At 40.5% G+C, this 23827-nt stretch overlaps 2 protein-coding genes and 2 non-coding genes across 4 annotated transcripts; 1 reads left to right on the top strand and 3 right to left on the bottom strand.

Annotated features, from left to right (window-relative positions):
• Positions 1-290: 290 nt before the first annotated feature.
• LOC139660837 (protein tyrosine phosphatase type IVA 2-like) lies at positions 291-7105 on the bottom strand. The gene is made up of 8 exons (XM_071539089.1): positions 7038-7105; positions 5795-5930; positions 5577-5702; positions 3908-4754; positions 3678-3770; positions 2861-2991; positions 2617-2691; positions 291-2480 (listed from the first exon to the last, which is right to left on the bottom strand). Exons 4-8 carry the CDS (start codon positions 4001-4003, stop codon positions 2369-2371), a joined length of 507 nt encoding a protein of 168 aa, XP_071395190.1. The 5' UTR covers positions 4004-4754; positions 5577-5702; positions 5795-5930; positions 7038-7105; the 3' UTR covers positions 291-2368.
• Positions 7106-8430: 1325 nt separating this feature from the next.
• gjb9a (gap junction protein beta 9a) lies at positions 8431-16984 on the top strand. The gene is made up of 4 exons (XM_071539090.1): positions 8431-8572; positions 12857-13073; positions 14459-14760; positions 15296-16984. The coding sequence occupies exons 2-4, from the start codon at positions 12903-12905 to the stop codon at positions 15636-15638; spliced, it is 816 nt and encodes a 271-aa protein (XP_071395191.1). The 5' UTR covers positions 8431-8572; positions 12857-12902; the 3' UTR covers positions 15639-16984.
• Positions 16985-17472: 488 nt separating this feature from the next.
• trnas-gcu (transfer RNA serine (anticodon GCU)) lies at positions 17473-17554 on the bottom strand. The gene has a single exon. It is a non-coding gene; the product is annotated as a tRNA-Ser (tRNA).
• A 1229-nt stretch (positions 17555-18783) lies between these two features.
• Positions 18784-18865, bottom strand: trnas-gcu (transfer RNA serine (anticodon GCU)). The gene has a single exon. It is a non-coding gene; the product is annotated as a tRNA-Ser (tRNA).
• Positions 18866-23827: the final 4962 nt, after the last annotated feature.

The following is a 23827-nucleotide window of genomic DNA, read 5'->3' as shown; positions in this document are numbered from 1 at the left end:
ACACACACACACAGAGCTCATTGAGGCCGGATCAGGCTCAGCCTCGTGTTGGACAGCTGTCATGTTCCAGCAACAGTCCTACATGCAGTTCAATCACAGTGAGCTGGAAGTGTTGTAGAAGCAGACAGAAGCTGCAGGTAAACAAAATCTGGAAAACTCAAATCTGCAGACACAGTTAAAGATACTGAATTTCAGCACAAAATATTGGCCCAGATATATTCCGATTGGCTTAAAAAATAGCATTCGTCGAAATCCTTACAAAAATAACCATAAAAGGTTTTAATGGGGCTTGACAGTGGAAGAGAAGAGAAAATGCTGTCCTGACAGGTCCAGTAACAACCTAATACAGATGCTGAAGGTAAAAATGTGGAGACACATAATAAGCACAAAATAAGCTTTAGTCAACGTAACATTTATAGTTAGTTTCTGCCGTGTTACAGACACAAACCGCATCCGTCGGTTACAATACTAAACATGAAAACTTTTATTTTCCATGATGACACGAATAGCTTTTTTTTTTTTCCCAGCAGACGGACGTTTCACAAAAGAAACACAGTGGAATCAATCAATAAATAAATAAATAAATAAGGAGTACAAAGAGATAAAAAGGTACAGGAAAGAAAGTAAAACCTACAGAAAAATAATAGTAAATCACAAAGACGACAGTAGCTTACGAACACAGCAGCTGACCAGACAGCTAGGTGGGTACAGAGCCGGAGATTTTTAGCCACTGCGGTTTTGTGGTAGATTGTCCCATTGGTCAATTCACCAAACATTTTAGCATGGAGCACTACAGCCAATGATCTACCAGGATGATTTTGTTGTCTATGTTCTCATCACTTAAGTTGGGGTAAAGGACAATCTCCCAAAAACTTAGTGTATTCCTGTAAGTAACTGAATATGTTTACCAATTGATAGCTTTAGCATGTTGGCCGCCTCACCCTGGTGATGTTATGGAGGACAGTGTTACACGTTTACAGCCGACACTAGTTTGTTCTATAGAAGCAGACGAACTGTCCGTCCATGGCTCTGGCTTGGTACATAGGTAGGTAGATTGCAATATTGTTTAATACAGCATATTCAACATTTGCATCAAACGGACTGATTAAACTATATATATATATTTTTTTTTTTACAATATTCTTTATTTCTTTAAACACATTTTTTCATATAACTTGTGTGTTCGTTATCATTGGTGCCATAAGATCAGCAGAAAAATTGACTTTGATTGGCTGCAGTGTTTCCTCTTTATTCATTTAGCAGTGGTGCGTCGCCACAGCAAGGAAATTCCCACCACTGCTTGAGAAAATGTGTAGGCCTATATTAAAATTAGCATTGTAATTTAGTCTTGTGCAGTCCAAATATTTTAGATGGCATGATTTATTATTATTAAAAAACATTTTTAGCACCACAACCTCAACTTGAAGCATAGCTGAGACCCAAACGGCAACACATATGGGACAAAACTAAGCACCACAGCTGCATCAAATCACAGAGGAAACACTGAATTGGTGAAGTGGGGAGAGATTGTAATCGGCTGATCAGGATTAATCAATACATGATTGTTGAGTGAAAACCAGCAAGCCTCTGAAAGCACATACTGCTTACTGAGCATTTTCAGTATTGTAGCTTAGAACAATTTTGAAGTTTCATACCAGTTTAACACCACAGAAATGAATCAAACACATACCTCGCTACCGATATTGACAATATGGAGATTAAATGTAAAATCCACCCTAAAAGCAGAATCCATGACATCAAATGATTTTACAATGTCCAGTCTCTATCCCAAAGCTAGAACCATGAACAGCATCAACAGAGCTGCTCAGTAACAGTGAATTGAGAGAGTAACATTATGGATCAAGTATGTTTTTTGAACTTTTAACCCGAATGAGCTTTATTTCACAGTGGTGCTGAGAGTGACGTATGGATTCTGATTCATTGTGGAGTTTCCCTTTAATGTGCTGAGTGTTTGTGTGTTGCTGCTACATTCTATTTAAACAGGCAGTATGAGCTTACAGACTGAGTAGCAGAAACAAGGATTTCTTCCATGTCGTCACATGATACCTCCAGTATTTCAGGTTCATTTTTTGACGTAAAACCAAAAAGCTAACACTGTCCCTCATGTGCCGTCAATTCCCTGTCAAACTCATTCAAAACCCATTCTACATGTTCAAAAACATATCAACTGAACGACTTTGCAAAGTGAGGTCCATGACATTTTGGAATTCTAGAAAGCGCTTTGAATGGGTTTAATGGGCTTTAAGGTCATCGTAACATTTTACTCAAACGTGGACTTTCCATTTAACGTCAAAAGATGAGAATCTCCAAAGAGGCTGGAGTGGAGGTGTGTTAGCGGTGCTGCTCCCTACTGTAGGCAGCAGCTCTGTCCGTTGGCGTCCTTGGAGCGCAGACACAGTTTGGGCTTGTAGCTTTCCAGGTAAAGTAGCTGCTTGGAATTGAACGCTCCACGACGCTTCCTGATAACATAAAAGGTGGAAATGATGTTTAAAACAAGACTGAGGGGATGGTACTGAACTTGGATAGAAAACTGTGGAGTAGTTTGTAACAGTAGAGTAGAACGGGGCACAGACGAGTCGAGAGTTTTGGACTTACAGTCTTATGAAGTGCACAGCATCCTCATACTCCATCCCACACTCAATTAGAGCCAAAGCCACCAACACAGGAGCTCTGAGCAGAAAAATGGAGAAACCTTTAAAACTGACAATAAAACGCTATCTCGTGCATCACTGTACCTGAAATGAATCCAAAACAAAAACTTATTTGGGCAGCTATAAATTTACCTGGGCCAATTATAATCTCAGCATATGGGAACCCCCTGTATGTAGTCCATACTCACCGTCCCAGTCCAGCTACACAGTGTACAGCCACGCAGCAGCCAGGCTCCTCCCTAAACTTGTTCTGCAGCAGGTTCAGCCAATCGTCAACCACCTGGTCTGGGGGGGCAGAGCCATCATCAAACGGCCAATCCTGCAGAAACATGAATATGGAATCAGGGATAAGTCTAATGTACCCTGGTCCATTTGTCTTTTTGCAGCAGAAATAAAATAAATAAATAAATAAAATCAGATGACATTCATGGCCTCCTGATAGATTCTTAGGCTGAGGAGATCCACCTTTAAGAAATTTTGATACTGTAGATCAGTGGTTCTCAACGTGGGGTCCGGGGACCACCAGGGGTCCTTGAGGGGGTTCCAGGGGGTCCCCAGCAAATTGATGAATTGTTAAACATTGCCATTATTTCATGTACAAAAAGTTAACACAATTAGAGAATGTAGAAGAATGACTGTTTTGATCATAGTTTCTCTGTTATCTCTCTAACTACAACACAGATAGTCATGGAATTCTGGACAAAATCATATCTAACAATAAGAATATTGTCAGATTTGGGTCTGAGAGACAAAATCTCATCAAATGGGGGTCTGTGGCTCTAATGTGGACTAAATTAGGCTCCTTGATATGAAAAAAGTTGAGAATCACTGCTGTAGATGAATGGTAAAAGCACTTCCAGGAACAGGAAGCACAGGGAGCAGGTCTTGTGCATCCTGATGTCCTAATCAGAGGATTAGGCTTTCTTAATGCCATTATCAAAAGGTCCTGTCTCGTGAGTGATGAGTCACAGATTTTACAGGTTTGCCTGTATGTATGTCACTTACCAGGACTTGAATGCCTTCCTGTTCCACTGGTGTCTTGTCATATGTGGCAGCACACACTCTCACCAGGGTATGCACTCCATACGCCTTCAGATCCTACACAGAAGCACACACATTCTAAACACAGCATGCCTCTATATTGCTGGTGATGTTTTTGTATTTTTACATTTTATCTCCTTATGCATCTTTCGTTTTTTACGTGAACACAAATGAATAAATGGAAAGCGCTCTACCTCTATAAACCTTCCCAGTTGTACATTGGTTGGGTTGTGTGTGATGAGGAATCTCAGACAGTCGTAGGAGATTTCTACTGGTGCTGGCCGGTTCATTGTGACACTCGGGAAAAGGTTGTTACTAAAGAAAAAGGGTAGCAAAGACACTGGGCTTCTAAGAAGTTAAAAAAAAAATACTTAAATGGGAGTGAAAACAGACTGGGACTTCAAAAGGAGTCAAACTAAAAGTCCTATGATTACTGAAAAACTTCAAAATGTAGTCTGCTTATGGTGAGGCAAAAGTCTTCTTGGGACGGAATTAAATTTTATCCAATTAATTCACGTAAGTAATTCACTAGGATGACCTGTGGGAAAAAATGACAAAATTCTACTGTTTGGGTTACAAAACGTCTTCTGAAAAAAAGAAAATAAAACACAAATGTTGTCTTGGGACGACAATGAAAAAAGGTTTTCAAACTATTTCAAACTGTTCTTGGCAATGACCAAAAAAAAAAAAAAAAAACAATAATAAAAGTTGCCTCGGATAAAAACGTAACAAAAATCTGAGACCAGGTTAGAGTCAAGCAGAGGACGCCAAATGTTGAGAAAGAGAAAAAAAGATGAAGACAGAAAAAAAAAAAAAGGGGTCTGTCCTTTCTTTCTTTCTTTCTTTCAAATCTGTTAGCCCATTCAGAAAAGACGTGCGCAGATCAGAGCAAACCCGGAAAGGCAGAGCAGGAAAGGAGAAGAAAGGCAGGGAAAGAGAGACTTCCAGGGTAAAAGCGAAGCCTCCTCGACTCCCCGGGATAGTCGGTAGACTGAAGGTTGGCTCGTCTTCATAGGGGTCGGACAGAGTGGCAGTAAGGGCCTGCAAAGACACAGCCAATACTTTACAACCAATGCGTTTCTTTTCACTGACACCAAAGCAGTGTTGAACAGTGTTTATCTGTTAAACCTATTCTGAATAAACTATTTTTCAGAGTTTTTCCAGAGGTGTTTGACAGTGTTAAATAAAATGAAAAGCTATATGCTCCAGCCCAGTGGTTCTCAACGTGGGGTCCGGGGACCACCAGGGGTCCCTGAGAGGGTTCCAGGGGGTCCCCAGCAAATTGATGAACTGTTAAACTTGCACAAGTAGAGAATGTAGAAGAATGACTGTTTTGATCATAGTTTCTCTGTTATCTCTATACAATACAGATAGGGATAGATACAGTCATGGGATTCTGGACAAAATCATGTCTAACAATAAAAAATATTCTCAGATTTGGGTCAGAGAGACAAAATCTCATCAAATGGGGGTCCGTGGCCCTAATGTGGACTAAATTAGGGGTCCTCAATATGAAAAAGGTTGAGAATCACTGCTCTAGCCTATTTTCTATTCTTTTAATTTATCATTTATTATTATTTATTTGCATATTTGATTGTGGATGATAATAGACAGTGCATAATTTGATCAAATGAATAAATCAAGGCAATTGATGCACCTGTTCTTATTTTAGGCCAATACTAGGCAGCATTAATGACCGTAAATTGAAGTGTACTTGGATTGGTCCTCATATCAGTTCGGAATAATTGGGTTTCAGTACACCTCTAGTCTCTGCTGTGAACAGACTGCAACGCGGTAAACATTCATAACCTTCTGACGCCACCCATGCATGAAGACACCGTCTGCCTCCGCGCTGCTGCCCACCTGTGTGTGTGGATGGCAGTGTTCGGGCCTAGCTGGTGTCTCCTGTTCACTTGTCCACAATAAGCAGCAGGTGCTGGGCTTGGCAGAACTCCCCTCCAAGCCTCGCAAACGCCATACATGTGCAGTCTGGAAGAGAGGGGAAGAGACACTGAGACTGAATAACGAAGCGCATGTATGATGGGTGGCTGTGCTGCAGCGACTATCGGCAGGATACTCACTGTGATGTGAGCTGAAGTGATAGTTCATTGAGCGGACACAGGAAGATGTGACGGCTCTGGGATGTAGACACACCATTGATGATGATGCTGCTTTTCTGGATCCCGGCTAACAACGGCCCGCTAGCTTGCTGCTAACCTGCCGTATCATTGAAACATGTTATTGCGCTGCTGCCCGGCCGCTATACGTGCAGTTTCCTCTTGTACGACAATTGCGTCACGCCAAACTCCATTCAATAATGTGGCAATTTTATATTGGCTTGCTTCTCGGTAAAATTACATATCTCGTAAAATATGACTCTATACCTTTTCTGACTCATTAGAGGCTGCTCCACGTTTCGGCAAACACACGATTCACCAAGCAGCTCGTTTGTCAGTAAAATGTGAACTTTTCGAATTGGTTCGTCTGTTATTCTCACTATCTTTCTCCATAAAAAATACACCGCCGAAGGCCATATCGAACACTGTGAACCATGACATTTTATTGAAATGAACTATTGCTTGGAAGGTTAGATTTAGCCGAATTGATCAGTGGCTCTATCGATTCGGGAAAGGCATTGAGTCGTATTTTGAGACATAGCCTATCTTCGCTGATAAGCAAAGGCAAGATGAAACAGTCAGATTTTTAAATGAATTTGGCGTGACGTTGTGTTCGTACTAAAAAAAACTGAACATATCAAGGCTAAGCTGTCTAGCTAGATGAGCGAATGACCTCATAATTTTATCTAGTTTGACACCTGCTAGTCGACAATACTAGTTAGAACACAACACAGCAACTATTGCACTTGCTAGACAAGAACAAGCCACGTGAGAAGCTCATTAGGCAAACAACGTAAGCCTAAACAGCAATATGTTCAGAAACGGTCCGCTATCTGTCAGCCGTTAGCTATGCAGAACAACGTCAGCTGATGTTATAGCGTTAGCTTACTGGTAGCTAACCTCCAGAAATACACATAAAACACAAAACAGGGGTAATAACCTATTCCGTTATAGACGGGTACAACGTTAGCATATGAGTTGGGATCTAGCTAAGTAGGTTAACAAACACCCTCTGTCGTTAGAAGCTCCTTCAGCCAACTGATGTAAAACCAGGTCAACAACCATCTTGCCAGACTAAAGAGCATTCTAACACTTGCCAAGCTAACAAATTCACCGGTTTCAAACAACAGCCAAATGACACTGGCCTAGGTGGCGTTAGTTACAACAAACGGTGATGTCAAATGCATATAACATCAAACGTACTTACAAAACAAAGTAGTTTCTCTAAAATCCAGACGCTTCTAACAACACACAAGAGTCAGCAGAGGTGACATGTTGAACCGATATAAAATGTCAAGCTAGCCATAATATGAACAAGAGCTTCCGGCCATAACTTTCATAATAAAACCCATTGACATCCTGCTCATGAAAATAATGGGGCTTTTATTTTGAAGACAAAATTCCCTTTCTTTCGGTCTTAACTCTGTCTCTGGCAAGCTTGACAAAAACGTCCTTGTATAATGCTGCCTTCAGGTGATCATCGTAAAGTCTCCCTTACCAGGTCAGAAGTCGTAAAGAAGACTTGCCATGTGCTTTTAGTCGGAAATCTGTAAAGTAGTAAAATGTTGGACAACACAATGTAAATCCTACATATTAAAATAAAAATCTTGGTCCTTATATATTTTTGAAACCTTCTTCAAAACTGATTGGAATGTTTAATTGGGCAGCCATATCCTTCTCCGTTTACCACTGTCACTGTGTTGGCTCGTTCTTGCGTGCTCATCTCGTGATTGTCGTATTTCCGACAGCACTCGAAGGCAGCACAAGTAGTTAATTTACCAGCAGCGCCACTCAGTGGCTGAAACTGGTCGGTGTGTCTTCCAGCAAATCCTCTTGATTCTTGAGCCTATTGGCATGACAACACTTCCTAACATTACCAAAGCAAACATAATGCAAAAACAATAATTATTGCTCTGTGCATTTACATTTTTTTTTCTTCATATTCTCAGAACTTCTCATTTGTTATAAATGACTGTAGGGCCTATATATTTTCTTTTTTTTTTGTCTCAGTTTGTTCTACTGCTGTCACATTCTGTAATTCATATATTTTCATAGGTAATTTAATTTCAGCAATTTCAACCTGAATCAATTTCAAATAATCTGTAGCGGCCCACAATAACTGTAGGCTATAGTTCCATACACAGTAGAGTTTTGAGAGTTTTGAGTTATGAGAGAACTATATAGAGAAAGAGGGTGTGGCTTCTCTCTTTCTCTCTCTCTCTCTGCCCCCCCCTACACACACACACACCTAAGAAGACATGCCCTGTCTTGTCATGTTCCTTCTTGATACAGAAAGCCAAAACCCACACTCCCAACCAGCCTGTAAAGTGACACCTCATAAATAGGTAAAGACACACACACACACACACACACACACACACACGTACACACACATAGACACTTTATTGAGCAAGGAGAGAAAACATGCACGCTTGCCAACTGATCCTCTGTTTAACACCTGTGTGTGTGTGTGTGTCTTTGTCTTTGTGTGTGTGTGTCAATATGCGTGTGTGTGTGTGTGTGTGTGATGACGTAGCAGCTGCTGAATCTGGTTTGGCAGGATTTCTGAGGTGGGAGCAAGGAGAGGGAGGGGAGAGAGACGGACAGAGAGAGACAGAAAGAGAGGGAGACGGAGAGAGAGAAGAGTTAGATTCCTGTCAGATTCCTGTTTTTGTGTGTTTTTCTTCTCCTGCTGGTGTTGAGATACAGCTGCTGTCCGCCCGAGCCAGGTTTCAGCACCAGGTAAGCTTCTTCTACTCTCCTGGTCATTTATTTCACTCTATTCGAAGCCAAGATTAGACAGTAAACGAGAGAGTTTAACAGAACAGAATAGCCAAAGGTGTGTTTAAGTACAACAAGGGTTAAAAAGCAGAGAGGTAACCCAGTGTTTTCTCTCATTTACCTGTAAAACAACAGGAATAAAAGTCATAATTGATGGCAAAAAAAAATGAGGAAGCCACGCGTTCCATTTCACCTCAAAAAAAGCCTTCTGGGAATAACTTTACCTCTCGTTATGAGTAAGATAGAAACTTCAGGTGTGGCAAGATTGAGCAATCAGAACAAAAAAAACAAAACAAAAAACACACAACAAAGTTTCACCACCTTTTTTAGGGCTGATATCAATCTCTATGAAGTAAATTCACAGTGTATATCACAGTAAATAGTATCAAACCGGTTTCAGTTATATGAGGATAGGGTCTTTTGAAGGGGGAAAAGAAGTAAAATAGTTCATTCGCGAGACCAATATCAGTGAAATGAGGCTCTGACGGCAAAAAAAGAGAGAGAGAGAGAGCGAGAGAGAGAGAGAGAGAGAGAGAGACAGTGGTTTTACTTGACTTTGATAATTCCCATGCCAAAAAATGTCAAGAATTCAGTGTTTCCCTCCCCAGGATGGTGATGATAATAACATGAACAAACTGATAAAACTAATAAAACATATTCAGTCATGCTGGTATAGAATCTGATCAAAATGTCTCATTAGAGTCAGTTCAGGTTCAGGTCTTCCCATAGACAACCAGTGTAGTATTGATCAGTTCTACAGGAAATATGTAATATGTTTTCTTCCTAGCATGAGAAACAATATTTACTCAGTTTGAGTCCAGGACTGAAAAAGGAATAGAAGTATTACTGCCATAGGCATTGAGGTGAAATTAAGCTGAACCAGTTTGAGGAGTTAAGGCCATTTTGCATCCCAAATTCAGTGTATTTAAGAACCCACTAATCAAGACACAACTAGTACTAGTGCTTTTGGCCCTGACTGTGAATAGTATTGCACTGCTAGGCATTTCACAGCGACATGAAGGGGAAAACCCAAAGTGGAAAAGGAGTTAGTCCAGAGTTTAAAGCGTTAACAGAGAGTCACACTCAAAGCTAAGCCACTCCTGTCTTTTTCTGAAATCTAAATATTTTACTCTTTCCCAAACATTGAGCGATCCGCCAAGCCATAGGCCGGTGTTACAGATCCCATGTGGATTTTACATTTCGACATACATTCATGTAGTGGGAAATTTAAAGGGTAAACTGTCACCTCCAGTCAAATCATCGTAAGGCAAACAGCCACCAATATAAGAAAAATCAATGATATTTTCAGAAAAGCATTGTTTATGCCAGTGATTCTCAACCTTTTCCATATCAAGGACCCCTAATGTAGTCCACATTAGGGCCACGGACCCCCTTTTGATCAGATTCTGTCTCTCGGATCCCAAATCTGAGAATGTATTTATTGTTAGATATGATTTTGCCCAGAATTCCATGACTATCTGCATTGTAGGTAGAGAGATAACAGAGAAACTATGATCAGAACAGTCATTCTTCTACATTCTCTAATTGTGTTAACTTCTTGTAAATGAAATAATGGTGAAGTTTAACAATTTGCTGGGGACCCCCTGGAACCCCCTCAAGGACCCCTGGTGGTCCCCGGACCCCACGTTGAGAACCACTGGTTTATGCATTGAATGACCCTATCCTCACACAATATACATCACTTTGATACCACTTACTATAATGTTGCTATGAATTCATGTCATAAAGATTCATTTCAACCTAAAAAGGGAGGGAAACTATATGAAACTGCATCATCCACTAGGTTAAAAGTAAGATTTCAGGGTGGAAAATCTGATTTTCTGTGTGAATTCAGACCTAAAATCCTGAAATCCTTGAGACTGAATAATCTATAACCATATGAATTTCTGTGTATTTTTTATGCTTTGCAGTGACTGAATTGAAAGTGACTCCAGTCCTCAGTACAGTATGCTAAAGATGAAGCTAGAATATTTACATTTGTACAAAGCCAATCACTATAAATATGGAAACTGCAACACTGTCCAACAGATGATTAGTGTGTACATAAGATTTTGTTTGCAGGAAGAAAGACGTGTTATCTGTCACACACACACACACACACAATCCAGTATCTAGGCAACGTAAACTGTGAAACACACACTCATACACACACACACACACACACACACACACACACACAGGGGGTTTGAAGTTACACTGATAATGACGTGATAACTTGAGGCTCGTTCGCTAATGAACCTCATTACCTTAAACACACATAATAGTGTTTCCCCTGTGTTCATTGAGTGGAATAGTATAGTAACAGGGATAGTGATTACTGTTAACACACACAGCAGCTACAGTGGATACCAACAGGATACAGAGAATAATGGGGAAGAAAGACTGTTTGGCTGTTAAAACCACATGTAGCCTTGCTAAATGTGGTCATCCAGGCTCATTAAATCATACTGGTCCTCTTGTCATATGGTGCCACAAAGAGATAGACTGGATGAAAGTATTTAAAGTTGTGGTGGAATCAAAGTTGCATTGACTTTCTATCTTCAGGTCCAACCCTTCATTCAATACATAGTTATAGTCGAATTGGCCTTAAAAATATACTGGATTGGGGTTTAAGTTTATTGTATGTTTTTTGTTCCTATATGCCACAATAATATTATGGTAAATTGTGTTCTTGACCCTTATAATGTGCAAATGAACAGCCAGCCACAATACAGACTATTACTAAAACCTATAACTCAATCATTACCACATTCATTTTGAGACATTAGTATAATTACTGTAAACAGACAAGACCATCACTGAGAAGAGTGTCAGCCTTACGAGCCTCTACACTGCATTTTACATTGTGAATCACCAGGTTGGATTTGGTGGGGAATCTGCTGGATTGCTTTATGACCCAAAAGGGGAAGCATTTTTACTTTGCAAGTAATCCACAACTTTATTCCAGCTCCGCTATTCTAGGTGCATAGTTTCAACTTGCTGTTTGCTTATCTGGTCAGAATGCATTTTGGCTGTTATCATGGCTGCAGTCGGCTCGTATCCTTCTTCTGGTTCTTCAAAACAAAAACACACAGAGCGACACCAGGGAGGGAGAGAGGGGACAAGTAGTAACATCTTCTTTGGGACAGGAAGAAATGGGACTTATGGGGAATGTGGTCTTAACTTTGAGAAACACAAAATGCTACAGCTACCATCTTTAACTTCAGTGGAACAATTGCATGGCTCCTCTATGGGTTGAGAAAATTCTAAAACCCTCGGGCTTATAAAACCCTTTCAAAATCTGTTGGATAAACTCAAAAATGCCTGGCGACAAAGCTAAAAACAAGGCTGTTTTTCTTGGATCTTGGAAAGTTGACATTTTGGAGATATGAGGTTTTCACGTCTCTACTATTAATTAGGGTTGGTCTCTATTTTTTTTATATACGACTGGTAAAAAATCAGAGTTTATGGTACATTTTGGGGTATCGACAAGCCACTGTGGCCGGTTGCCCAAAAAGGAGCTTAGATGTTCATCTGTAAAGAATAAGCCTAAGAAACAGTAAATATAGCATAAAACAAAGTCGACAGGCTGGCTTTTGGGTGAGTGTTTGCAACAACACGGTCAATAAACACCAGATGAAACCATGTTGCTGAGTGAAGAGACTTAAGGCCCTCGGAGACTCGTTCCTGTCAAGTTAGTAGGATAATGTCAAGCAAGCCCATGCAAGCTCATCCCGGGGTGCAGCTGGCGTGTCTGATAGAAGTATTCGTGTCAGCTAACATTTGCGTCAATCGGATATGTCAAGGTGTGGCACTCACCACATCCAAATTTGATCTTATATGGAGAGAAAAGATCAAGCAAACACCCCTAGAAGTCTATTTGGAAGCCATATCTAAAAAAAATCACATCTTGGCAGCATTCAGGTCCAATGTTCCAAAGTTTGTCCAAAGGTTGACCAAAGTTTGTCCAAAGGTTGACCAAAGTTTGTCCAAAGGTTGACCAAAGTTTGATGACCCACGATAATAATTAATCACACTGACTAAATATCGGTCATTGCTCCACTTTGTCCAGAAAGTGTGTTTTGGCAGTTATGGTTGCAAATGATATTCGATGGGGACTTTGCCTAGTATATATAACTGATTGGAGAGATAATCTCTTAGACCAGTGGTTCAACCGTTCGTTATCTTGTCATCCGGGTGTTGAAACATAATTCTCTTCTCTTTCTACCCCCTTCTCTCTTTCAGGGTTGTTTCACTCGTGTCTATCCCCCGGGGGAGTGCGGCAGCAGGGATGAACTGGTCGGGATTGGAGAACCTCTTGAGCGGAGTCAATAAATACTCCACCGTCTTCGGGAGGATCTGGCTCTCCATGGTGTTCGTGTTTCGCGTCCTGGTGTTCGTGGTGGCGGCGCAGAGGGTTTGGGGCGACGAGAGCAAAGACTTTGTCTGTAATACCCGACAGGTAAGAGAGAGGAGCAATACTGGTACGCACTGGTTTCTCTGAGGAATGCTAACGCTGTTAACAAACTGTTGTTGATTCAACTTTTCCTCATAATGTGGCAAGCACCTTTGATTTTTTTGGGGGTGCAGGGTCAGCCAGCTAATGGAGCAGGTAGAAGTTAAAGGACTATTTACAGGGAGTTTGGCCCATTGGTCGTCATACCCAATATCTGACAAGAGGACTGGCACCAAAATCATCTCTGTGTCTCCAATAGATAGTTCTGTCCGGTCTGCATGCTAACACTTAAGCATACAGTATGTTACGTAATCGTAGGTGATTAACATTATCCAAAGTATGAAGGTAAACCTTGTAATGATCCAGAGTTGGCATTGTTTTTATATTTTATTACCTGTAGATTCATGACTTTTGTACACTTCAAGTCTTGCAGGTAGACAGATCTTATGCCATTACATTCTTTTGGCAAGTTTGATGTCTATTAGTCAGCACCTAAACAAGCCTGGCAGGTTTATATGCATGCCATTACAATGAACTAACCCATCCAGCCTTAGAGCTGCAACAAGTTCTCATTGTCAGAGCTGTCTACCAGACTGACAGAGATGATTTTGGTGCCAACCTTCTCATCAGATACTGGGTAAGGTGACCAACAGGCCAAGCTCCCAAAAAGTCTAAAGTACTCCTTTATAGGGCTGCAACTAACGATTATTTTCATTGTCGATTAATCTGACGATTATTTTCTCGATTAATCGATTAGTTGTTTGGTCTATAAAATGTCAGAAAATGGTGAAAAATGTGGATCAGTGTTTCCCAAAGCCCAAGATGACGTCCTCAAATGTCTTGTTTTGTCCACAACCCAAAGATATTCAGTTTACTGTCATAGAGGAGTAAAGAAACCAGAAAATATTCACATTTAAGAAGCTGGAATCAGACAATTTTGACTTATTTTTCTTAAAAAATTACTCAAACCGATTAATCGATTATCAAAATAGTTGGCGATTAATTTAATAGTTGACAACTAATCAATTAATCGATTAATCGTTGCAGCTCTACTCCTTTAAGTAACTTGCTCAAGGATACTTAGGCAGGTATGACATAATCCCCTCAGAAGATGTAAAGATATTAGTTCACCTTTATCACATCTTTTACCTTAATTTTCAGCCTGGTAGTACCAGCATGTGCTACGATAGCACTTTCCTCATCTCTTACGTTCATTGCATTAACCATAGCATTAACTAAAAGTATAGCTTCTAGGTTAACCCTAAGTTTCTCTTTTCCCTCTAGCTGGGTCGTAACAACATACACTTTACCCATCCTCCACACAACAATCATTCTAATCATCATCACTGTCATATTTGTGATCATTATATGTATTTTTACCTTGTTTCCAGCCTGGCTGTACCAACGTTTGCTACGACAGCATCTTCCCCATCTCCCATATCCGTCTGTGGGCGCTGCAGCTCATCTTTGTCACCTGTCCATCTCTAATGGTGGTGGCTCACGTGAAATATCGCGAAGAGAAGGACAGGAAATACGTGGCGGTGCACCAGGGCTCTCACCTGTACAGTAACCCTGGCAAGAAGAGAGGGGGGCTGTGGTGGACCTATCTGCTTAGCTTGGTCTTCAAAGCTGGATTCGACGCGTCTTTCCTCTATATACTGTATCGGATATACCACGGATATGACATGCCCAGGTAAAGTTAGAAACTTCATCTACTGTAGCCAAGCATTTACACTTAAAGCTGCACTTGACATTGAATTTTGAGGACTTCATTACCCAGAAATCCTGTAAGGTACATCAGTAAACTAAAGATCTTCTTAGTGTGTGGTGGGGTTTGAGGTGGTGAAGAGGTTCAGCCTTCGTTGGTGAGTCCAGCTTTCTCTGGACAGACCGCTCTCTCACTGCTGTTTAGGAGACAGTTTGGATTCCACTCTTAACTTCCGATTTGTCACTTCCTGTGACAAATTTGGGCAATTTGGGGTGAATCTACAGCATCTAAATTAGTGGAGATGGGATACTCTTCTCTGCTGCAGCCCTACTTTGTGATTTAGACTGATAAGATGGCTGGATTTTTACATGAAAATCTTGCCTAGTGCAGCTTCAACATTACAGCGAAACAAGCAAATAGAAGAGAATGGCCCAAGTGGCAAGTCCATTCCTTGTTATTCTGTTTTGTTCTGTTCTAGCCTGTTCCAGCAGGTTTAATCTGTGCTATTCTATTCAATCAGGTTATCCAAGTGTTCACTGGAGCCATGCCCCAACACCGTCGACTGCTTTATTAGCCGTCCGACGGAGAAAAAGATCTTCACGCTCTTCATGGTTGTGTCCAGCGCGGTGTGTGTCTTCATGTGCATTTGCGAGATGATCTATCTCATCGGCAAACGCATCCAGAAAGTGCTGAAGGTCCGATATGACAACGAGAGGGTCCTATTCGCCGACAGTCACGAGGTCACCAATTTAGCCCCACCCAGATCCCAGTATCGGAGGGTTGATCTAACACTGGCAGAGAGCCAGCTGAGCTTAAGCAGGAGGGAGAAAGCCAAAGAGGCCGCTGCAACTACGACGCTCTAGGACCCCAGGGGTCACTGGTCAACTAAATATGAGTGGTTGCTACATCTATTACACCAAAGGACACAGGAAATAGAACTATTTACAGATGATTTTCATGCAAGGACTGATCCTATGTGACAGCGAAACATGAAACATTCAATGCTGCCAGAAGGTCAGTTGAATCTCCATAGGAAGGAAAAGGGAGAAATGGCTGGCAACGATGTGCGTCTGCTACGTCCAGGACAGAGTCTGAGCAAAAAGGAGAAATTTAAAGATGCAGATGCTGCATGTACAACAGGATAGGATATAACCCAGGGATTGGATCTTTGAGCCTCAGGGACGCAAACCAGCCTTATGAAAATGCTGCTACTAGCTGCGCAACACTCTAGCACGCTCTAGCCCAGGGAACTCAGGGCTTACATCGACTATCTTTTGGGACACTTCGTGGTGGGATGGGCATCAAACTCTGATCCTTTCTCCACCACAATCTGATGACCAGAGACAAACTCTGGGGTACCTGGTGTCTTAAAACATATCTCTTCTGTTAACGGGCTCCTATTATAGGAATTCAGTATTTTGTTTGAGTGGTGAAATGTAAAATTATTGCATTGTCAAAGATCCATCCTTTTGATGTGACTGGAGAAGGTGAACCTGAGACTACTGTATTACTGTGAGATGGACCTGAGGTGGCTTTGGTTTTCAGCCTGCAGCTAGACCACAGAGGAACACAGTGATGTGAGAGGAAATTTTTTTACTTACAAATCCCGCCACGCAGAGCAGAGCACTTCTGTTTTGACCAAAAGTCAATTGCAGTGTCAAAGATTTGGTCCATTATCTTTCATGGCACTACATTTAGTTTCAAGGTAAAATGAAAATACTGATAGCACACTGTGTCTAGTTTTTATAAGTGTGTATAAATATAAATCGAAAAACATCTTTGTTTTCCAATTGCTCCTACCCCTCAGATATGCAATGTTACCATATCTGATGCTGCTTAGGCCTACCGACTAAAAGGCTATCTGGCAAAATGAACAGAGGTTATTCTTAAAATTGTCTATTGTAATTGTCTGCTGTCTGAAATAAAAACTGACAAACAATATTATGTTTATAATATTATTAAGTTAATAATATTTCATATTGTATGGACATATATGTGAAGGGTGAGGATTTTGATGTTTGCGTCTTTCCACATATAAAGTAGGCTACTTTACTATCTATCTATCTATCTATCTATACCACACCCATTCCAGTTTGAGCCATTCTGTTGGGATGGTACATTGCAGGTAATAATTATGCTGCCTTCAAGTGCTGCTTGTAAGTTCCTAAATTTGACATGTCACACATTAAAGTGCTTTTGGCCAGAAATTACGACCAAATGGATGGTGGCTGTTGTTTTATTTTAGAAATCAAGCGGTGCACATCTACTTTGTGTTGCAGCAGTTTAATGAAGAGAAGCAAATGCGCATCTAATTAAGTTATCCAAAAGTTGTTCTATATGACAACTAAAAGTTCAACAAACACTGAAAACAGAAACATACTAAATACAAATTATTTACACAGAATACCAATAGCATATACCCCATCTGACATACCTCATTTGGATTCATTGTCAACAGCTGACTCGAGAATCAATATTCTTTGGGGGTGAAAGTATGGTTACAGGTAGCTACTTATTACAGGTGCGTACATATTAGTCAATAACAGCCGAACTTACCCGTTAACAGGAGTTGTTTCGCTTACATTTTCTCCATGTAACGTAGGCTATAGTACTAGTACTAAATTGATTGGAATATTTAAGACGGCACTTGAAGGCAGCATTATTCACAATCCCAATTGACCGCAGAAAACTCTTTTTCGACGAGGATGGGATTCGAACCCACGCGTGCAGAGCACAATGGATTAGCAGTCCATCGCCTTAACCACTCGGCCACCTCGTCAGATAAGCTAACCAGGTAAATTGCACCATGTGGTGGACAACTATCAAACTGAAGCTTTATTTAGGTTTATTTAAACGCTCAGTTTAGTAGCCCTATAAGGGAGAGTCGGGACAAAAGAAGCACGGACATTTTATCGTGTAACACATAAATTAGGGCAGACGTTGTGAAGTCATTTTGTTTATACTTCCGCCCACAACTCCTCTGCAAAAAATGAACAGAGTTAAATATATAAAAAAAAACACGTGTTTTTCATTTTTCTACTTGTGTATATTTATTAGAGATTACAAACTTATGCCCTTTTATAAACCTATCTAGAGACTAAAGGTTAGCATAGGTTCCATGTATCATGCCATCTTATCTTGGGTGCTATTCAGGGAAATGTTGCGGGAGACAGGAGACGGACAGAAGAAGCACTTTGCTAGGCACTGCAACACAGTTAGCTTAAAACAAGACAGGATGAGACTGCATGACTGCCGCACACGGCTGGTTAGTGATTATTACTGATGAAAGATATCTGCAACAGGTTATTATCCGAGCTGCAATAGTTTTGAAGGATATGTAAAGATCCATGGTGGGTGACAGCTGAACTTTTACTATGTTGTGCAACCAAGTGACATTTATGCATCTGTCGTTTTCATAATATTGAAAACAGACTACAATTTAAATCAATATTGATTTAAATCTGAAAGGGCATGTGTCACAGGTAATGAGCCTTTCATGTTAAGAAAAAAAAGGAAAAAACATCCTCAGAGTGTAGCCTAAATGCTAGGCCTACAGTCCACTGATCTTTAGTGCTGTTCAACTGTTTGGAGTGCCATACAGCATATAAACCGACTGCGTCAAACGGTTTTAAGTGCTGGAAAGCCATTTAAACTCCCAAAGAAAATCAGCAACAAAATACACCGTGGAGGGCGGTAGCGAGCAGTGTGAGTCACTTCTAAACGTTGAGATGTTATTGTAATAACGTGCTGCTTGGTGGGTTGTGTTAAAGCCGAATTTACCACAAGACCCTAACGATTTGTATTTCGTCTTCACTTGTGTTCTACAAGGTGTGTATATTTACCGATAAGCAAGGCAACATTAAGCAACCAGATCTTTGAATGGAGTTTGGTATTTCGTTCTCTCCATACAAGAGAGAATGGTACGTCTCGGGGCTGGTAGAACGGAAGTACAGGCTGAAACACCCGCCTGGGGTCACTTCATAACTAGTTACAGCGTGGAAAATACACCGACGAGGATGGGATTCGAACCCACGCGTGCAGAGCACAATGGATTAGCAGTCCATCGCCTTAACCACTCGGCCACCTCGTCTGTAGAGTAAAGTGACTGCAGCGCCCTCTTCTGTCAAAACACGCACGTAACCAACATAAAAAGCTAGAAAAACTAGAAATACCACTTGCATGTATTCACAGTTCAAACTATATACTTAAATACAGGAATAGTCTTGGGCTTTCAGGTTTTATCTGGATAGACCTATGGAGTGACTTTGTGTGTGTGTGTGTGTGTGTGTGTGTGTGCGTGTGTGTACGTGTGTGTGTAGGTGTGTTGTGGGAGCTCATTGTGCTGAACAGTCTCCCTGGCAAGTAGTTCTAATCATGTATTTGTGGAACAGCAGTCAGAATCTTCTAAGGAAAAAAAAAAAAAAGTAAATTTATGCTTTTGTGAAAGTATAAGTGATTTTTTGTTTATACTGGTGGATGTTTGCCTTATGAATATCGCCCACTGGAGGTCATAGTTTACCCTCCTTTTTATTTACCACCACATCACTGCTTATAATGCTGAACAAAGAAACAGTATACTGTCTCCAGTGCCTTCACAATACTAATTGTCAATAAATGAGTTTTACATACTGACAGTACCAGAATATCTCTAATTACTTCACAATATCAAAAAACGATGGGACTCAAAACCACCTTGGGATCCATTTAAACTAAAGGGATTTGTCGCAAAGCACAAAGACTCACATCATAATTGTGATGAGAAAATATTTGAAGCAGATCAGAAGGTTATGTGTTTTAAATCCCAAGTTCTACATTAACTATTAACATAAGATTCTAACATTTACAACATAAATAATGAGGACTTATATTATATTAGATATCAGTGCATGTATTGAAGGTAAACTCTCATTATATTATCGTTCATGGGAATGTCTCATTATCACAGAGTTCTGGAAGAAAGTACCTAGAATGTGTGTTTCTGCTGATCTTCCAATATACTGTACCCTAAACTATGTATACATGGTGTTTTTCCTATAAACTGTAAGTTATGGACTAGCAAAACAAGACTTTTGTGTATTTATTATGACTTCAAATCAAATATGCAACTGCTATGCCTTGGAAAAGCCTTGAAAACCCAACGAACAGCCAATGAATGAAGGAAGGAACTCTCAGGATTTCTGTCTATGTGAAAATGAACATATGCCATGAAGGGAGAACCAAAAGACTTTGAGAACATGTTGGGTTAATTTATGGACTTTATAAAGGACAATCCCTCTGAAGACTCATAATGAATACATGCATCGAGATCTGGAGTATGGCCAGTTGTAGGACATAATGTTCTTGAACCACTCTGGTCCCCCTCTTTTGTATGTCTATTTATTTTCTTGATGTTCTTGAGTTGTTTTCTTCACACAGGTTTTGAGCCCTGACAGCCACTCCACTTCTAGCTATTCATCACTGCTGTTTGGATGCTATTCAAGGCAGCGGTAAGTGTTTCATCTTTTCACTAATTTGTAAAAGTGTCTCTCAGACAAGGATGGCACTCTAATGCACATGTGCAATGGATTGGCAGCACATCACTTCAACCACTTAGCCACCTTGTCTGATCACCTCTGAAATCATCAGTTGTGTCTGGTTACCTCCGCTGAGGAGGTTATGTTTTCGGTGCCGTTTGTTTGTTTGTTTGTCTGTTTGTTTGTCTGTTAGCAGGATTACGGAAAAAACTACTGGCCCGATTTTCATGAAACTTGGTGGAAGGTGGAACTTTGTAGCATGGGCCAAGGAAGAACCCATTAAATTTTGGAGCGGATCCGGATCCGACTCACGAACAAGCAATAATAGCACGAACCTTGGCGGAGGTCTGTGCTCTCCGAGTGCCCTTCTAGTTGTATAGAATATCGAGTTCCGTAAAAGGTGCTACATGTAGTACTTTAACATCAATGCACCATTAGTTCATGATAATTTTGATCATGGATTTCCCTCTCCCCACTGCCCCATCTATAATATAATCAGTTATGTAATTTGTCTCTGAGTCATATCTAACAGCAACAATCTCTCCAGATAGGGTTCCTTGAGACAGAATATTATGAAATTGGAGTCTGTTTGTTCAGGGAAGGTTTAGGGATGAAACCTTCTGAAGGATCTAAACAGGGAAAGATGAGATTCCCTCTGGTTTCCTGGTTTTAGACAGCCAAGAGAAGATCAGATCTTGGCCTCAACAAGTTATAATTATTGCCTTTGGAAATGCAGCTCTAAATAATTCTAAATAATATCTGCTACAGGCCATGTCGACTTTTAATAAGCACAGACAAGATATAATGTATCAGTTTAATAATACCTTGTCTAGTTTCATCTCTGTAAGGGATAGGTCACCCATTTATTTTGTGGAGCAGCAAAGCGTGCAGATTCTGTTTATACACTGACGGAAATGAACCATCATGTGAGTGGTTTGACTGGGGGAGGAGTCACAGATGCAGCCTGCAGAACGGGGCGGGGCTACAGATCGGGGCGGGGCTACGGATGGAGGGGGGGGTACAGGTTGACCGCTAAACCAATGAAACCGACTGCTAAACCAATGAAATCATCAATGGACGGGATTACAGGTTTGATCTGTAGCTAATGTTAGCAGCCAGTGTTCTGTAGCTAATGTTTGTGTTTCCAACACAAACAATGGATTCTCAGTGTAGATTACAGGCGATATGTACTGCCCTGTTTTGACCTCTAAACCAATGAAATCATCAATGGGCGGGATTACAGGTTCAGTCTGTAGCCCCGCCCCGTTCCGCAGGCTGCAGCTGGGTATACTTGACTTTATTTACATTTTTCATTAAACAGTGTTCTACGGCAATAGTCAACTGGCAAATATGTTTCTATTAAACCTCCACTCCCATCATAATACCAAGTTATATCACATTATCTGTGATATAATTGGAAATTGAAAATTGAAAATATCTCTCCTACAGTGAAAAATTATCTCCTAGAATGAAAGAATATTTAAGTGGATTTTCTTATCACGATATGCTTGCCAATAATAGTACAATGTGATACGGAAATGTCAACTCACTCATGCTGTGAGCAATTAACTGAAGAACATTTTCTATCAGATTGTTATCCCCTCAGAGTGGGACATCTTTATTATATCTTTAATCCTAACATATTGTATTGGTTTCAGTGGCCTAGCCTACAATATAAAAAATACAGGAACCTAATTATATAAAATTAAATTATGTAATTAAATAAAAACATATTTTTTGTTATGGATAACGATTTAAATTACAGGCATTTAATTATGTAGTAATGACTGGAAATAATAGTAAACTAGTTATAACATTAGAATGACTGGTAATGACTGAGTAATATACAAGAAAAAAAAAGTGCTTTTACCAGGAATTGTATTAGATAAGTGGAACTACTGCACACTTTTGAAAACTTGAATTTGATTTATCTTCCATTCATTACAGAAAGTGACTACAGCTGTGTAGAAACACCTGTGTTTTTTAATTTCCTTATAACGTAGAATACATACAATAATACATTATACGTTTTAGAAAAGATATACCAGTACTGACAATATTCACATAGGTATACAAACTCCATACCAACTCTACACAAATAACAAAAAACACCTTTTTTGTGCTTGTATATTGCTCAGTAATTACCAGTCATTCTAATCCTATAACTAGTTATTACATCTATTTTTAACTGAATATTACTTTATTTGCAGTCATTACTATGTAATTAATGACCTGAACTTAAAGGGTTACCTTTTTATTTGTATATTTTTAGGTTAGGACTGGGGAGGACAGGCAGCAAATCGGGGATGGGGGTGGCTTACCCGAGCCCCCAGCCCCCTCTAGACCCGGCCCTGCTAAACAGAAGCCGCTCTCTATCTGGGTGTGACACACAGCTAACATTGTGAGGCAGCATACACTGGCAAAACCAACAATACTGTGTTTTTATTGATGCTTTGCTTTGTTCCTCGGCAGCCTGCTGCTATCACGTTCCCAATCCAAATTCCTGCTGAGGGGAATATTGGCCTTTGAAATGCTCCCACAACACATACATTCTGTCTCGGCAAACATTACAGCTCAGTAAGACCACGCGTGACCCTGGACAGTTCAGTCTGCTGGATTTGTTCGACGCAAAATCAATTTCTCTCCAAAAAAAAAAAAAAAAGAAACCCCTTGAAACAACAGTCAGGACTCCTGAAACGATTTGACCACGAGACGAATCTTGGAGGTGTATAAAGCCCCGGTCGGCGTTACGTAACGTGTCTTTAAAGTCCCAGTCCGCTATCTGCCAGGCTTCTGAAGGGAGGGGAACCACACAAAAACACACACACACACACACACATACACACAGTTTGCTCCGATGGCCAATATATCAGCCCACACTGCTTCTTTCTGTGAGCTCTAGCCCAGTGTTTAAAATAGCTCCGCTCTCTCTCAGGTCTTTACCATGATATTTGTGATGGTCTTATGTAATCGGCACCTCCTGATCTCCCCCCCTCCTCTTCACCCTAGTGCTTCTATCCCATTCTCCCTGTCTATATATCCTTTTTCTCTCATTCTCGCACCATTCTCCGGTCGACAGAATGGGCAAAAGTGTCGGGGGGAGTTTCACGGCGAAGGGAGCGGATCTGAGAAAAATAGAGAGACCGGCAAAGATTGAAAAGAAGGCTTTATGTTGCTGCTTTTGCCATGTGGTAATTTCTATACAGATAAAGAAATGTCTCAAGGCAAAGGATTTCAGTTTGTTAATTGTGCTGCTTTTTTTATCCCACATGTATCAAGGAGCCTGGTTATTTTGTAATAACTTTATCTCTGGCTATCCTCTTCCAGCTGCCAACCAATTTCCTCTCATGCCTGCATGCTGAGGAGATACTTTAGCATCCTTCCAATCTGAAGATATTTTTTGCCATCCAATAATACTGAGTGCGCTTGATCCATTAAAGCTACACTGGGCAAGATTTTTATGCAGGAGTCCAGCCTTCCATATTCATCAGCCGAAATCACAAAATGGGGCTGCAACAGAGAGGAGAGTCCCATGAGAC

The sequence above is a fragment of the Centroberyx affinis genome, unplaced genomic scaffold (genome assembly GCF_046629955.1).
Source record: "Centroberyx affinis isolate AG114_WGS23_722 - 3 ecotype Tasmania unplaced genomic scaffold, CSIRO-AGI_Caff_v1 ptg003392l_1, whole genome shotgun sequence".
NCBI lineage: Eukaryota > Metazoa > Chordata > Actinopteri > Beryciformes > Berycidae > Centroberyx > Centroberyx affinis.
The sequence above is the reverse complement of the archived record's forward strand: the minus strand, read 5'-3'. Positions and strand labels throughout refer to the sequence as shown.

Coding starts and splice junctions, on each gene's coding strand:
- LOC139660837 (XM_071539089.1), bottom strand. CDS start 4,003: ATGAACCGGCCAGCACCAGTAGAAATCTCCTACGACTGTCTGAGATTC. Junction 3,771..3,907: donor AACTGGGAAGGTTTATAGAG/GTAGAGCGCTTT, acceptor GCTTCTGTGTAG/GATCTGAAGGCGTATGGAGT. Junction 2,481..2,616: donor GCTGTGCACTTCATAAGACT/GTAAGTCCAAAA, acceptor TTATGTTATCAG/GAAGCGTCGTGGAGCGTTCA.
- gjb9a (XM_071539090.1), top strand. CDS start 12,903: ATGAACTGGTCGGGATTGGAGAACCTCTTGAGCGGAGTCAATAAATAC. Junction 13,074..14,458: donor TTGTCTGTAATACCCGACAG/GTAAGAGAGAGG, acceptor CCTTGTTTCCAG/CCTGGCTGTACCAACGTTTG. Junction 14,761..15,295: donor CACGGATATGACATGCCCAG/GTAAAGTTAGAA, acceptor CTATTCAATCAG/GTTATCCAAGTGTTCACTGG.